This window comes from Xenopus tropicalis, chromosome 3, assembly GCF_000004195.4.
Source record: "Xenopus tropicalis strain Nigerian chromosome 3, UCB_Xtro_10.0, whole genome shotgun sequence".
Classification (NCBI taxonomy): Eukaryota; Metazoa; Chordata; class Amphibia; order Anura; family Pipidae; genus Xenopus; species Xenopus tropicalis.
Window position 1 is genome coordinate 64,193,364 of NC_030679.2, and position 16,551 is coordinate 64,209,914.

Genomic DNA, 16,551 nt, shown 5'->3' on the forward strand with positions numbered 1-16,551 from the left:
ATGGAAATGTCTGAGCAGCAAAACACACTGAATTGTAACTAATAACTTCTCTGGATAGACGTACATTGCACCCATGTGTAATTATCCTCCAAATTACAATATCTTGTACAGGTATAGGACCCGTTATCCAGAATGCTCGGAATCAAGGGTATGCCGGATGAGGGGTCTTTCCGTAATTTGGATCTCCATACCTTAAGTCTACTAAAAGATCATTAAAACATTAATTAAACCCAATAGGATTGTTTTGCATCCAATTAGGATTATTTATATCTTAGCTGAGATCAATTACAAGGTACTGTTTTATTTCTACAGAGAAAAAGGAAATCAGTTTTAAAATTCTGAATTATTTGATTAAAATGGAGTCTATGGGAGACGGGCTTTCCGTAATTCAGAGCTTTCTGGATAATGGGTTTCCGCATAAGAGATCTCATACCTGTACTTTGAAAGTACTCTAATGATAAGTAGTTTTTTTGTACATGGAAAAACAAACCACGTTGAAGGATGATCACTGTCTGTTACAGTACAGAAAGGCCTCAAACACTGAATCATATCTACCCATACAAGGTAACACATTTAGTGCCAGATTTATCAACATTCTGATTTTAGTGGTTATAGAGTTAATAAACTAACCATGATGGAACCAATTAATAAACTAATTTTCACTAAAACCACAGATGTCTAGTAATTTAATAAAAGATCCAAATTGAAAAAGCACAATTGAAAAAAAATTCAGAATGAAAACAAAAAGAACACGAAAACCACAAATCTTATGGACTTATAAACATAAAAACCCCCAATACCACTAAAATTAAATAAAGATTGATACAATATGCCTAGGACAACTCCCTTTGACTTCTACATGACCGTGGTTTTAGATGGAGCATTTTTGCATTTGAATTTTTTGCGGTTTTGACGCATAATAAATGGCAAAAAGTTTAAATGGCATAAAAAACCATGAATTGTGAAAAAAAAAATCAGTGTAAAAATTCAAGGAGTCAGTGTAGGGTGCATAGATCTGGTTTTATGCGGCATTGGCATTGGCATTGATGGGTGAGTAGCCTGGCTGCTGCATTTTGTTCTACATGTTATCTGCATAGTTCTTTTTTTGGGAGACCATAATACAGAGCATTGCAGTAATCCAGTCTTGAGGATACAAAAACATATTTTCATTTTGGTATGTCCTCTGCTGGAATCAGATGTTTTATTCTTGCAATGTTTCTGAGATGGGAGAATGCTGATCTGATGGTGCTGATACATGATGTTTGAAGAAAGCATCACTATCTAGAATCACACCCAGACTGGGCACCTGCTCTGACAAACCTAGATTTATACCTACAAGTTTCAAATCCAGCTCTCTCTTGTCTGGGTTTGCTTTAAGCCAATTAAGGTTCATTCACACTTGCAGATCAGTTAAAAACCTATTGATTGTGGATACTGGATCCCTATTGTTTGGCTTATAGGACAGGTACAGTTGGGTATCATCTGCAAAGCATTGGTAACTAAGGCCATAGTGCTGGATGATATTTTTAAGTGACAGAGTTTTTAGCTTTAATTCCAGCCTAGATAGAAGTCACCTTGCCAGCAAAGTAAAAAGAAAACTCACACATCGCCTGTGGCCTTAACCATCCTATGTTGCTGAGCTTCTACACAAAGCAAAAGGGCTCAGCAGGTCTGTTCTGTGCAGCTGCAATCTTGTGTGAAATGTAACTTGACTTCTTCTAAATTATTTTGGTCTGGTAATCAGTGAGTTGTTGATTTAAACAATTTCTGACTTGTTCAGAGTTTCTTTCCAGCCTACACCTTTTTTCCCATTTCTCTCATGGCATTATCAAACCAAGGGGCATGGTAGAGAAAGGAGAGAGTTTAACCCAGATACAGAGTTGTCTGATTCTGAAGATTGCCTTAAGGCTTTTGATCTACCTGTATATAATTGAAAATTGCAGCTGTGACTATATTGATATAACTATATATCTGTTCCTGAGTTAGGAGCTAGGTTTGTCTGTCTAGGCCATGACCTAGCGAGATGACAGATTAACCTTTTGAAGCTGATACCTTATTTGTCATTATAAAGGTGCTTTTCTTCTAAAATAAAAAAAAAGAGGGGGGGGGGATTTTTCTCACTTTGAACAAGGTGCCAATAGAATTAGTAACTTGGGGATTCTTAAATTCTCGAATAAGTGGAGAGGCAGAAAAATGTGGCCCATCTGGAGTGTGACTTACACTGCTGTCAGGAATAACCAACTGTGGTTAAAACAGCCCCAGCTGCCCTGACCAGTGGCAAAATGCTCTGTTTGCCAGCAGATATAACAAAAAATAAACATGACAGTACCCCTTTAACTGTGTGCTTCATTAAGAGCTTGGCAGGTGAATCATCATTGTAAGAATTGTTTCCATAGTTACTTGGTGCACTTTTAGGTCTTTAAGAATTGTGCAAGAAAACTGTATTTTTTAACCAGTGCTTGCCTGACAATCTGTTCTATGAAAATCCTTTCCATATTACACAAGTTGTTTGTTAACAGGAAAGCAATTGTTGACTCATACACAAAATATTACAAGCTCATTAAATTTGATTAAAAAAATGAACTGAACAGCATTAAAAGGTAAATTTAGCAACATATGGCATCTCTATAGCATCAAAATAGAATTGATTATCACTTCTAAGATAAAGTTATACAAGTACAATTTATTGACTTTTTAAAATAATCATACTGTATACAGAAAATAATCATTATAATACTGCTACGACTTCATTTGAGAGCAAACACAGGTTTGTTTAAATGCCCTTAACAAAACAAGAACGCATTAATACATGCTTTCTTTTCCACATATACACAATAAAGCCTAAGGCTGACATCCTACACAGAAATTAGTCACCCGCGAGATATCTCTTTATACTACTGCAGACGACTAACCTCTCTGATGGCTACGCATTGCTCCGGATTTCCACAGTCGTGCAAAGTTTCTTCCGGCAGACAACTTCTCGCAACTTCGCAAAACTGAAGCAATGCGTAGGCCTTTCCACCATGGATTCCCTTTATTGCCGGTGAAAAGGCATTTCGGAAAGGTTAGTTGCCCGTGGTAGCAGAGATCACAGGTGACTACATCACTCCATGGGACATTGGCCTAAAGATGAATGAATACATAATAAGGTATGATTGCTTTATACATTGCTCATAGGCTCTGTGATTAAGGATGGGACCATCCAAACGTGTCAGGCGCTAATGAAGCTGCTGGGTGCTGTATGTCTAATGTGAGGTTAACAAAGGAATTTGTTTCTAACTTTTACAGAGTTGCGGCTTAAACTTCCCTTCTTTGGCCTTAGCAGAAACAGCCTCAGTAAAAATAGAGACTGTAGCTATCACATGGAAAAAAACAGTGGTGTGGAATATGCTGCTTGATGAATTATTTTTATGTCTTCACAGCAATGTTCCCAAGACAGCTAATTTATATTTCTATCTTTGGTGGCATTGCCCTGGCAGCCACCAATTTTATAGTAGGGCTATAAGAAAAAGTGCATGGAGGCAAAGCATTTAATCTGAAAGAATAGTAGAAGTGAAGGGTTTCATTTGGATGCCATAGCATCTTGTGATAGCAACGTTGTGGCAATATTTAAAATTCTTTCAGACCCAATATTTAGTGAATCTTGCAAAGGTTATGAGATGCATTGAATATTCAGTGACACATGAAAAATCGATAAATATCACGGTGTGCCCTGCAGAGGGAGGTTTCATACTTCTTGCTTTCAACTCTTCACAGATATTGATGAGTGCACTGAAGGCCGTCATTACTGTCGGGAAAATACAGTGTGTGTGAATACTCCGGGCTCCTTCATGTGCGTCTGTCAAACTGGCTATTTGAAAATTGATGATTACTCTTGCACAGGTAAGGAAAATAAAATAAGGAAAGATACCATTACAGCTCTAATAATGGATATAAGGGTATACAAATCTATTGTTGCTTGCTAAATTCTTACAATTTATTTTATCTAAATGAATATTAATTTAAAATATAGTTTTTGCATGTCTTTCCTTTTGATTTCAGTGATAGGGTGGATGCAGAGTTATATTTTCGGAACCTGTTATAAAGAATCTAAAATATTATAATACGACTAGAAGCTTAGGCAGTTAAAACTAATGGGCTTATTTAAATTATCCCAATTTTGTATCATTTCATGCATTCCTCTCTGTAGGGGGTGGGCTAGGCAAGACTGAGAGGCAACCTACTAAGAAGTCACTGCTGACATCCTGCTGGGTCTAAAATAATAGCTTGCATCCTAGCAGCATATTGAGCTATGGATAGCTTGCCACCATTAGATCACTGGCTGGAAACATGGTGGGAAATTGATATTTGGGCACATTTACCTTAGGGATTAAAGACTGCAGAACACTTCCCTTCTAACTCTTTCCCTAATATTTTGCCTACTGTCATTCTTACAGTAGGAAAATGTGTAAAATATATGCAAATCCATTGACATATGAGCCAGTAATGATTACATAGAACTGTCAGCCAAATCATAACTATTACAAAAGGGTAGCTAGAAACCTTAATAAAGCAGAGCCATGCAATATAGTAACCACTGTTCAAACCAGGGCAAACTATTATGATTTCACAAAGAATATGATAAACCAGTGTGAGTGTTAATCCACATATTTTTAGGCATTGCTGTCATTGATTTAAATACAAAAACATCTCAAAAACACGATTTAATTTGTTTAACAACATAATTAATTACGCATTAAAACCACAAGACACAGTAATACAAAACTTCACCAACCAAAAGCTGTTGAGGTCATGTTGAAGTCAATGGGAGTTGTCCTAGGCAGATTGAAGCAATCTTTATTAAATTTGTGGCTTTAGAGGTTTTGTTTTTTTTTTCCATTTTTCCAAGCCTACAAAGTTTTATGTAAAAATGTAAAAACCATGAAAAATTTGTGGTTTTCTTGTTTTTGTTCTGCATTTTAATTTATTCTTTTTCAACTAGGATCTTTTAATAAATAACTAGACATTCATGGTCTTAGTGGCAATGAGTGTATTCAGAATGGGGATAAATCTGCCCCTTGTTAAATATTTGTGCAATATTTTAGACATTACAACATTACAAATGGAAATTTTATATGATGATTTTGTGTGGTCTGTGTGAAATTTCACCTATCAAGAGATTCTCTCAGACAAACATGGATATAACATTCTCTTAATTTAGCATTTGGCATTTAAAAATAGGAAAATAAATCTTTAAATTTCATCAAGCGAGTTATGAAATATACAGAAGCTAATTACTGAAACGCAATTAAAAATATCTACAGGCATTGCTAACTGATCACTTTTAAGATGAAATCTTTGATCACTAAAGTCTTTGTGCTTTGTGGCGCTCTGGTGCAACAAACCCAGGAACACATGGCCAGTTTCGTTAGAAGCCAGTAGAAAAAGATTTTTCTTTTATATTGCTCTTTTATCAATGAACAGGGAACACAAACATTGCTATTGCTGAATAAAGATTATTATATATAGACCCTAGAGGGTTTACATGTGAAATAAGTATTGAGAGTTGAATGGTAATAATGTCCTTTGGACACCAATGCATTGGTGTTAGGTGACTGGTTGGCACTGTTATTGGGAGATGTTGGGATAGTATGTTAATATGTGCAATACTTCCAACTCAGCAAGGCCCACAAGAGCTGTGAATAACCTATTTGACTGATAAACATTACATTGACTTCTGGGGAAATTATTGCATACAGAAACAAATCAGTGGTGCATCCAGTAATTGTAATGGTTTCCAAGTGGGATTCAAGATGCAACACAGTTCTTTATTGGGGGTTCTATGTTGAATAATTGAATTGATGCAGCATGTATATTTTTGCATAGGTCCTGGACAAATTGTCAATCTGGCATCCAAGAGGTACTGTAGGTAAAATGATAATATGATAATTTGAATTAATAAGGTAAATTTGTAGAAATACATGTAGTTATATATTTAGCTGTAAGAAATGCTACTCTGTACCAGCCATAACCGGCATAACCAGCCATATTTTCTAGTTTATAATGTAAACAATAAGAGGTGAGCAAGACAGCAGCTGTAGATATCAGAGTAGCACTCAATAGTAAGAAATCCAAGTCCAGCTTGGGACTCCTCCAGTTACATGGGAGTAGGAGAAACAATAGGTTACCTGAAAGCAGTTCTAATGAGTAGTGCTGGCTCCTTCTGAAAGCTTGGACTCGGGCACAATGCACGGGATATGGCGCCTCCACACCTATATTACAACTAGAAAAATAAATTTGTTGGTTCAAGAATAAAATTTTAAATGGTAGAGTGAATTATTTGCTATGTAAACAGTGTAATTTAAAAAATGTACACCATAAAAATCATGACAGAATGCCTTTAAGTAAAAATAGTGATAAAATATTCTGTGTGCAGAAAGCAAAGTGCAAACAGCTAGAAGTGGGGTTTTACTAGTTTCTGGATTAACTAGAAGCTAGGTAACAATTATTTAAGCAATAGCTTATAATCAATTGATATGTTTTTTTTTTAGTTTTCTAAGTACTACGAAAGGGAAAAAATGTCACAGGTCACAGGACCAAGTACCGTAACTTTAAGAAGAGTTATTTTTAGTGCCTAAAATCTGGAGATACTATAAAAGTTATATATAAAGAAATACATTCTGTCATAAAGAGGCAAATTCCTTCAAGCTAAATTAAGTTTAAAAAGCAAACAAAATCAGGACTAGGACCTTTTGCAGATAATTTTAAGGTTAATAGCTAGAAAGTAGCTTTTTCATTAATTCAACGGACCCATGGATGTTTTAGGAAGTGCTGTCCCATGTTGTTACTATATTTATAAAGTCTGCAAAAAGTGATCTAATTTTTCATGCCAAGATATTTACTTTACAATTTTTTTAAATAAAAAATTCATTCATTAACAGGTGGTGTGATTAAACACAAGAAGTTAATTAAAATTGTATACTGGCATGGCAGTGGTGTACTGAACTAAATTTCGTAATAATCATTGGCTGTGTGACGCAGTATTTTTAGACTGACAGGCTCCATAAAACTGCTAACCATAATCACTGGGGAGGATTAATTGTCTGCCACAGTAATTACAGATGGTAATTGATGTCATTTACCTTGTTATAGACCACTGGATGAGATGAACTTGGGATAAACCATCTGTCACATGCTGATAAATCTCAAGTTATGGGATTCAAGCTCTGCAAGGGGCCCTGTTGATGAAGAAATTAACAATATCGCCAATCACATGAAAAGCTTTAGAAGTCTCATGCTGAAAAAATAGGCAGATACTTCTGCATGTATTTTTAATATTTAGTGATCCAAAAATTAAAGACAGGAACTTGTTACATTTAGAAAAGTGCTTTATTTGCATGAGCATCTACAATATTAGAAAGAATGGAAAAGGAATTTATCACAACTGCTGTTTGCAGTATACATTCCATTATCTAGAAACCTGTTATCCAGAAAGCTCCAAATTAAGGGAAGGCTATCTCCCATGTTTAAATGGTTTTTAGTATACTTTAGGCATGGAGATCCACATATGATCCCTTATCTGGAAAACCCCAGGACCCAAATATTTGGAGAACAGGTCCTATAGCAGTAGGGTTTTTTTTCCTGCAATCAAAATTTTCTTATAGTCTTGTTTTTTAAAGAGATACAAATCTCACATATATATGGTGTATATGCCAATATTTTTTCTTTGTATAAAAAACATAATCATGAATAAAAAGTGCAAAAGCACAACCTGAGATTTAAAAAATTAGCCCCCTATGGGTGTGCTAAAACTCACATTCTAACTAACATTTCTTATTTATGAGTGGCAAAGACTTTATGGCAGAATAATATTTAGAGGCATTAATAAGCAAATAAATAATCAAATAAAAAGGGTATTTACTAGCGGGATAAATATATAATTATGTGTCTTTATAGGTCCCTGGTAAGGCCTCACCTTGAGAAGGAAATTAATGAGCTGAAATGAATGCAGAGACATGTAACTAGACTGGTAAAAGGGATGGAAATTAAGATGCACTATCAAGGCTGGGGGTGAAGAGAGTAAAGGAGTAGTCTCCTACAGGCTTACTTGCCTTAGATTAGGGATACAGAAGTGCCAGGGACTAGGCCAGTCTTTAACCCTGCCCAACCTCTTTATGAGAAGGTATAAACCAGTGGACATCATACTTTAACTGCTTAATCTGCATTACCATCAGTTGCACTGCTGAATGCCTGTCTACCTCATAGGAGTGTGAGTATCTTAACCCTGCACTTATATGCTTTGTCTTGGACAATAAACACTTATCAGTTGGTTCACAAGAGCTCCTGGCGCCCATTCCATCATTTATCTGAGCTTTGCATTACACAGTAGCAGTGGGGGTGTAGTACTACAACACCCACCATAAGTATCTTCCATTTAGCGAAGGCCCATCCTGAGAATCTGAGTCGCATGTACCCCATGCTCTATTCACTAGCTGAACATATTTGACTTTATCAGCCAAATAGGGGTTACAGTAGTTTAACAGGGACATTGAAGGTGAACAACCCCTTTAAAGGAATGCCCTAATAATGGCTTCTGTATAAATTAATCAGTAGGGGATACCGTTGTACCATTCTCTCCAAGCAGTAAGTAGAACTTAGGCTGGGATATGTGTTATGATATTATTAGATAATCAAGTTGTTATGCGTTAGATAAGTTAGTCAATAACAGTTTTATATAAATATTGACTCAAGGTATGGAGATCCAAATTACAGAAAGATCCCTTATCTGGAAAACCACAGGTCTGCTGCATTCTGGATAACTGGTCCTATACCTGTACTGTCCCTTTAATTAACTTCTTTTAACATTTCTTTTTGTCCATAGAGGTGTGAGCTTGTACCATAATAAAAATTATTCTTTTTTTAGCCTAAAAATGAATGTGCAATATTTAGTTAAGATTTGATATGACATTTCATAAAGCTGTGACTGCTGGCTTTATTTATTAAGACATGTATTGTCTATTCTCAATTTACTAGTTATCAAGTAGGGGGAGCTATGCAAATTTTAAAATTCTACGGTAGCAGTGATGAGTGAATATATCCGGTTTTGACAAAATATTTGCAAAACTTTTTTTTTTACATAACCTTTTTTTGTGAATTTTTGCGGCAGGTTCACAAAAAAACTAGCAGCAGGAATACCCTTACTTTGGTAGCAATAAAAGTAAATATTCATCCCACTAAAATAAAGTGATCCATGTTTTTCAGAACACAATGAGTGTGCAACCAACCAGCACAGCTGTGATGAAAATGCAGTGTGTTATAACACAGTGGGAGGACATAACTGTGTCTGCCAGCCTGGATATACAGGAAATGGCACTGTCTGCAAGGGTAAGATATATTTCAACTAATACACACATATTGTTTGCTTTGTTTTTAAAGAGAACCATCTGTGAAAACATTTATTTATTTCATCTTGCTCCCTAAATACTCCTTATGCAGCGTACTGGAAGAACATTCTGTCACAATCCCTTACAGTTAAGCTGGGCCATTACTCTATTTTGGACAATGTGGTATACCTGTCTCTAAGCACATACAGTAATGTTGGAGGCATTAAAGGTCCTTTAACAATAATAATATTGTATGAAGCAACTGTAATTATGTAGTACTCAACAGTTAGTAGCCACTTATTTATAATCACTGCACATCAATAACAGCGGTGCTTTATCTTACATTGTGCGCACCCTAAAATTTATATAAATAATTAAGCATAAGAATAATTATGGTGGATGTGTACAAAATTTTACTGTCTACTATATTAAGGACCTGGTTTGTTTTAGGGGCAACACATGTAGATTTATTGTGACAGGTATGTTTTAGTTTGAATGGAGAATAGAACCATTTTTACTTTTCGTTGTGATTTTTTTTATTCCAGTAACATTCTATATTTTGTCTGGCCAAAAATGTACTGCAGAGTATAAAGAGCAGCTTCACATGGTTAGTATATCATGAGAATTAAAGCTTAATAAAGGTTTTAGTTTAGTAAAGATATTAGTTAATATGCAGTAAAAATATAAAATATATGGTTGAATAATGGATATTAACAGTTATTTGTGTTTTCATTACTTTTGCTAAAGCTTTCTGTACGGATGGCTGCAGAAATGGAGGCACCTGCATAGCTCCTAATATTTGTGCATGCCCACAAGGCTTTACGGGGCCCAGCTGTGAAGCAGGTAATGGAGAATTGTGATGTGCATGATGGTCAGAGCAAATAACACAAAACTATTATATACTTCACAGTGGATAAGGTGTCCCCCATGAATCAAGCATGAATGACTGATACACCAATAGTTTCTTATACCTGTTACATTGTTATGAGCTAAATGGGCTTGGACTAAATGTTGGCCTTTCAAAGGAACAAAACATTCTGACAGTCTGACAGCCACTGCCTTAGGCTACTAAATAACATTTAAACATTCAAAACCCCATAAAATGATTTTGATACACACTGACTTCAGTGTCTAAAAGGTGTTATCATTTTCATTACCCCTTAGTCTTTAGTATGTTTTTACTTGTGGGATCCATTTCTGACCAATAGTTTATGCATTTATCATAAATAAATCTCAGTGATGGCAAAGCTTATATCCTTATATCCTTGTATGACTACTTTATATTTTAAAAAGTACCCAGCTTAGGTGTATGAAAATTGAAAATATATTTAAAATCAAGCTCATTGCTAATTTCCAGCTGTAAGTTGTAAGGGTAAGCTCCACCCAGATAATAAAAATAAATACTTTTTGTTAAAAAAAATAAAAAAAATAAAAAATTATATATATATATTTATAGAAAAAGAGTTCCTTGGTGCAAAAGAAAGTGATTTTATATTTCTAGTTGTAGGTAAAGTGCTTTGTGTATCTTCATACTATGCTTTTATTTTGTTTTTCAAGGACACTTTGTTATTAATATGTCATTTATTTGGCTTTATGTTGTTCCTTGATTGTTTCTTTTATGTTTAGATAATATTCTCCATTTGTGTTTGTGCTTGCTTTATTAATTCCACACACAAACTGTTACTTTGGGGAGTCTTTCTATAAATGTGCAAACTCGCTACTGTGTAACTGCATAATACGCAACAGAAGTCATGCCAGCCAGTTGCTTTTTAAAATGTACTTGTGATTGTGCTATGTTCAATTATGTTTCAAGTATCACGTTTATATTGCTGTATAAAGTCAGACGCTGAAAGCTCACAGAAAATGAATTAGACTTTGCTGAAACATATTGTTTATTAAGAAATTTTTATTTCTTTATCTTTGCCCTCTGCTGTCAGCTGGTTATCCTCCTGAATGGCAGTTACCAAACAACATATGTAACATATATGCAACAGAGGCCCAAGGAGATTTTTTTCTGCATTTATTCTTTACCAAAATATAAGACCAAGGGATTCATAGCAATATTTTAATTCTTGTAGCTCAGTTTATGTGTTTGGTGTCAGTTGTAATCTTTATCATTCAGCCAAGACAATTACTTACATTCAAATATCTCCAATATAATGCAAAAATGTTATTAGTGATCAAGCATTTAGTGTTATCGTTTAGTCATTGGAGCCACAAACCCATAACATCAAGTGAATTTTAATCTGGGAATGTGATCTCTGCAGGCCACCAGGAGAACTAAAGCTTAACTAAAGTAGGCTAGAAATGTTATACATTATGTTTTGAACTTTTGTATCAGCCCAGACCAACCACAGCCCTTTAGCACGGAATATCTGTGCCTTAAAGATACCCCAGTAGCTCCCCATCTTCTATTCTGCTGATTTGATAATGATAATAGCATGCTCTGTGCTACTGTCACTTACTGAGCTTAGGGGCCGACACTGTCAATATACTGTATATACAGAATATAAATGTAACAGTATGAGGCTGATTATTAATTCAGATTCACATTAAATGACTGCTTTGAAACCAGTCCAATTAGCACCATAACTTAATAAACAGCCCTGTAGCATCAGAGTATATGATAGTTAAACCTTAATTTTTGCTTCTGTGAAAACCCCTAAGCTTAGCTTCTCAGCAGTTGCCAAGTATTTGAGTGTCACTGACACTTCTAACAACTAGATGGGCAGCTCCTGTGACATTTGAATGCCTGGATCACTGATTGCTTAGGCTAGCAGACCTGGAACATATGTTGCACCTTTTTATTACCCATACCCTATATAATCATAGTTATATAAGTGCCGGCTTAAAAAAGATAACTATTAATGAGTTCTAAATGTACAAACAGGGTAAGCAAATTATTAAGCTTAGTAACTAGAATTGCATATGCATAAAATGAACTTCATCAGGCAGTTTGTTGCTTGCCATTCTTATTAAAGGGTTGTGCTGTGATTAGCTGTGATTGCTTTCATTTACTGTACGGTATCCTGCCTGCATCCGGATATTAAAATGTTTCCGATGATAACTACATAATATTAGGTCGTTAGATATTAAGTGCTATTGTATGTACTATGTTATGTGATATTTGTATTAACACATGATTTATTTAAAAAAAGATCAAAATCACATTATTCAGGCAATGACTAATACCTTCCTGGCCCAACTAATCTCCTGGCCTAAAAATAATTGAAGAATAAAACTTAAAATTCATTGGCATAGTTAATATAATGGACAAGAGTACAATACATAATAATAATCGTAAACAGCAGGTATTAAATAACAACCATGAAGAATTCCTTAATATGAATTTATTATTAATAATAATAAATAAACTCCTGAGTCCCTGGCAATGGGACCAAATAATTGCACAACCACGGTACCAGATCACCAGCTGCTTGTTCCTTCAGCATGGTGAGTACATAGGGTTACATGCGCAGAAGATATCGAGCCATACCACCTCCCAGAGACCCATCGCTCTCAGAGCAGAAACAGACAGTAGTATAATGCTGGCTCAATTCCTAAACTACTTAATCTGGATATTTGAAAATGGTATTCCTGTTGTGAGAGACCTGCCCATAACCAGTGACTAGGCCCCATCTAAGCCAAATTATGGACACTCATACCTCTGCAAGCAATTGTAAAGGCATTCTGTTATAATATTGGTGGTAGGCAGCCATCTCTGGTCATTGTGCCTGATTCTGTGCTTTCATAAAGTGCCAGAACTTTTTGAAAAGCTATTGTTTCTCCTACTCAGTGTAACTGGAGGAGTCATTGCCAGACTTAGGTGTTTTACTATTTAGTGCTACTCTCATGTCTACCACTAGGTGGGGCATTTTTAGCAATGCAGGTGTCAGGAACATGTTATCTTGTTACCTGTCAATTGCTCTGCTAATAGGCTGCTTGCAGTGCAGCAGGAAAGAGTGGCTGAAGTTTATCAGAACACAAGCCCCACATTAAATTTCAAAACTAAATTTGCTCTTGAAAAATAGATTTCAATGCATGATTCTGCTGGAGGTGTGCTATTACCTGATGCATTTTGTAAAAAACATATTTTCCCATGACAGAATCCCTTTAGCTTGTATCCCCATTACCCATATTGTGACAACTAACACAGAGGGGTTATTTATAAATAATTTATAAATTATTCGCCCAGTGAACATATTTGGCATGCAAAGTTTTTATTCACAGTGTGAATGTCATTTTTACATATGACATATTCGCAAATTAAGAATATTATGCACACACTAAACTGATTTTGCAAACTGTGAATTTATATTTGCAAAGAGAAAATCGGCACTATATACATGCATGCTCATGCAAATCGCAATCTCATTCGTGAGTTTTTGTGAATCGCAAAAAAAAGTAAAGACGGCATAGAAGTAAAAAATTAAAGCGTTTAGGGGAAACATGCGCAAACAACCATTTGCAAAAAAAAAATATGTGCTGCCTTAACTTTATAAATGACCCCCACAATGTCAAAACAAGGGTAGGGTGAGTGTGACTCATGTAAACTTTTCCTCTTAAGCTCCACCCCACCCTGCTGCTAACCCTTTGCTTTGCAGGTTTGTCCCGCCCCCCATGTGACCTTGGCTATAATTTGCAGCTCTGGGCTGTCATTTGTAGAAAGTTTTGGGTTTTTTTTGGTTTTGCTTCATCGCACAAATGTAAATGTGAAGGAAACTGTTCCCATTTATTGCGTAATAAAATGTAAGATGTTTTGCTTTTATAGTTAGGATTGCAAAAGAGCTTCCTCTGAGCATTTCTTCATCTAATTTATATCTTCTGGCAAGGATATGAATTTCATTACAAACATAATTTGTACAGGACTTGACAGATGCTATAAATAACCTATAAATATCTGTGTTGTTAAGATGGCCATAAGTAATATAAACACACAGTAAATACCATTCCCCTGCCTGCAATGAGAGCCTCACTGTGGGAAAGCTCTTCTTAACTATGATTCACATGTGTTCCCTCCACATGCTGCATGATGGGTTTAAACTGAGCTAAACAGAATCCAAATGCACGAAAATCACATTTTCATTCATATAAACCATTTGCCAGTATTTAAGGTGATGTCCTGTAACACAGTTTTAACATGTGCAGCATTTTCAGGACTAAAAAGGAGCAATGTTGGACAAGGGTGCCTGGGGCCCACCAGAGAACCTCACCTCAGGGCCCACCAAACGCACAAGAATATGCTGCTGGTCTAGCTCTGCCTAGCTGAAATTCCTGCAAAAAATCAAAGATGGCCATGCATTACGCAGTGGAATGCATGGTCATCTTTAATTTTTTTTTCATCTTCCAAATGAGGAAACCCATTTCCAGCATGAGCAGCAGGTGGGGGCCCACCATGATTTATCCCCTGTTATCCCTATGGGCCAGTCCAACCCTGATTAAAAGGCAAATGTGTGTGGCAAGTTTTAAAGGCTATTGATATAATGCCACATAAATGCTTGATTTCTAATTAGAGGTCTGTGTCTGGTAATGAGGCACCTGTAATTATAGACCCACACCCAACCCGCCCATCCATGACATCACAAAGGGGGCAGGGCAGAAAGATGTTCACCTATAAATACAGGCTGCCAGATGGAGGCTAAGGTTGTGGGAAGGAAGGAAGGAAGGAAGGAAGGAAGGAAGGAAGGAAGGAAGGAAGGAAGGAAGGAAGGAAGGAAGGAAGGAAGGAAGGAAGGAAGGAAGGAAGGAAGGAAGGAAGGAAGGAAGGACGGACTCAGCCCAAACCTGCCTGTGACCCACAAGAATTTTGCACAGGTCAGCCCGCCCAACCCTGGGGTAAACCAGCATGTCCCACATGTTTCAGGCCAGCCCACACATAACTAGTGTCGGGTGACTGTTTGGTGGTACTACTGTACATGTAGTATTTGCTGAAGTATTGTAAACCGAGTCATTGTCAGTGGAAAATTAGATTACTGTTCTAAATGGTGCACTGCAAGATCTTGTACTGGGTTCCACATTTATTTAATCTGTACAATTAATGACACAAAGGAAGAAAACAATTAGTTACGGTTTGCTGATGACACAGCAGTATGCAGTACAACTAGATGCATCCAGTATGCTTCATCTTACAGGAAATCTTAACAAAATTATGTTATGGGGCTAAGTGGCAGAGAAGTCTCAGTCAATGTGAATAAATGTAAAGTTATGCAATTGGGATTTAAATATATGCAAGCAATTTATATAATGAGTCTAAGCTGCACTCCCTCTTCTGAGTGCCATAAGACTATAGATTGATTACTGTAAGAAAAAAGCCTATCATTTTCTTGTAGAAATCAATTTGTCCTTTTTTCATAGAATTAGCAAGGCCCTTTGAATCGGAACCACATATCACCAGATTATGTAATGAGCAACAACTCAAAGCTGCTTGTTTAAAGGCATCCCTCTATTTTGGTGGATCATTTTCCAGCCTCTATATCAAGAATCATCACCCATTATATGACTGATTTCTCAGCAACACTGGCTGTTACCAATGGTCATTTTAAATCAAGTGCTAGCTTCTGTAACCAACTTAATGTCAGGGCAAACTCTATGGTCAGTTTATGTCAGAGCACAGTTGCTACTCAACCATCCTTGTTCTAATTCTGATTTCCTTTTACATTTTTAGACTCAAACCCAGGGAACTGTGCAAATCATTTCTGCTCAAAGAAAAATATATTTTTTATGTCATGCCATGATTCTTCTCATCTATTTAATGATATGGATCACGTAGAGTGATAACAATCCATAGAGAAATATGCATTAGAGTCACAAACCATCCAAGTTTCACTAGTAACACTTCAATAATTGATGTATTCTAAAATAAGTAAAAATAGTCTTATCATAGCTATATCAACACTGATCTCTGAACATGGCGACATAGTGACAGCTCCAGGGAAGCAAGTCAGTGCAAAGCAACTGTATTTTATTGAGATTTTATCTGAGAATTCTGACCTTGAGAATGAAACCCAAGCTATATAAAAATATTGAAACATGGTATTTTCGAAAAGAGAATATTGAAATTCTGTTCTCTAAAAAAGTGTGTATTTCCAAGAGTGACATGTAGAACATTTATCAGATATACCCAGAGAATCATAGTGAGGTGCAATATTTTCTTAGTTAACAAACACAGAAGGTTGCGTATCTTAATACC

At 36.0% G+C, this 16,551-nt stretch overlaps 1 protein-coding gene across 1 annotated transcript in view; it reads left to right on the top strand.

The window, feature by feature from the left end:
* nell2 (neural EGFL like 2) overlaps window positions 1-16,551 on the top strand; it is a 114,799-nt gene that overhangs the window by 77,066 nt on the left and 21,182 nt on the right. The window contains 3 exon segments of the mRNA NM_001097285.1: window positions 3,757-3,882; window positions 9,241-9,363; window positions 10,110-10,205. Coding sequence (NP_001090754.1) covers window positions 3,757-3,882; window positions 9,241-9,363; window positions 10,110-10,205 — 345 coding nt within the window.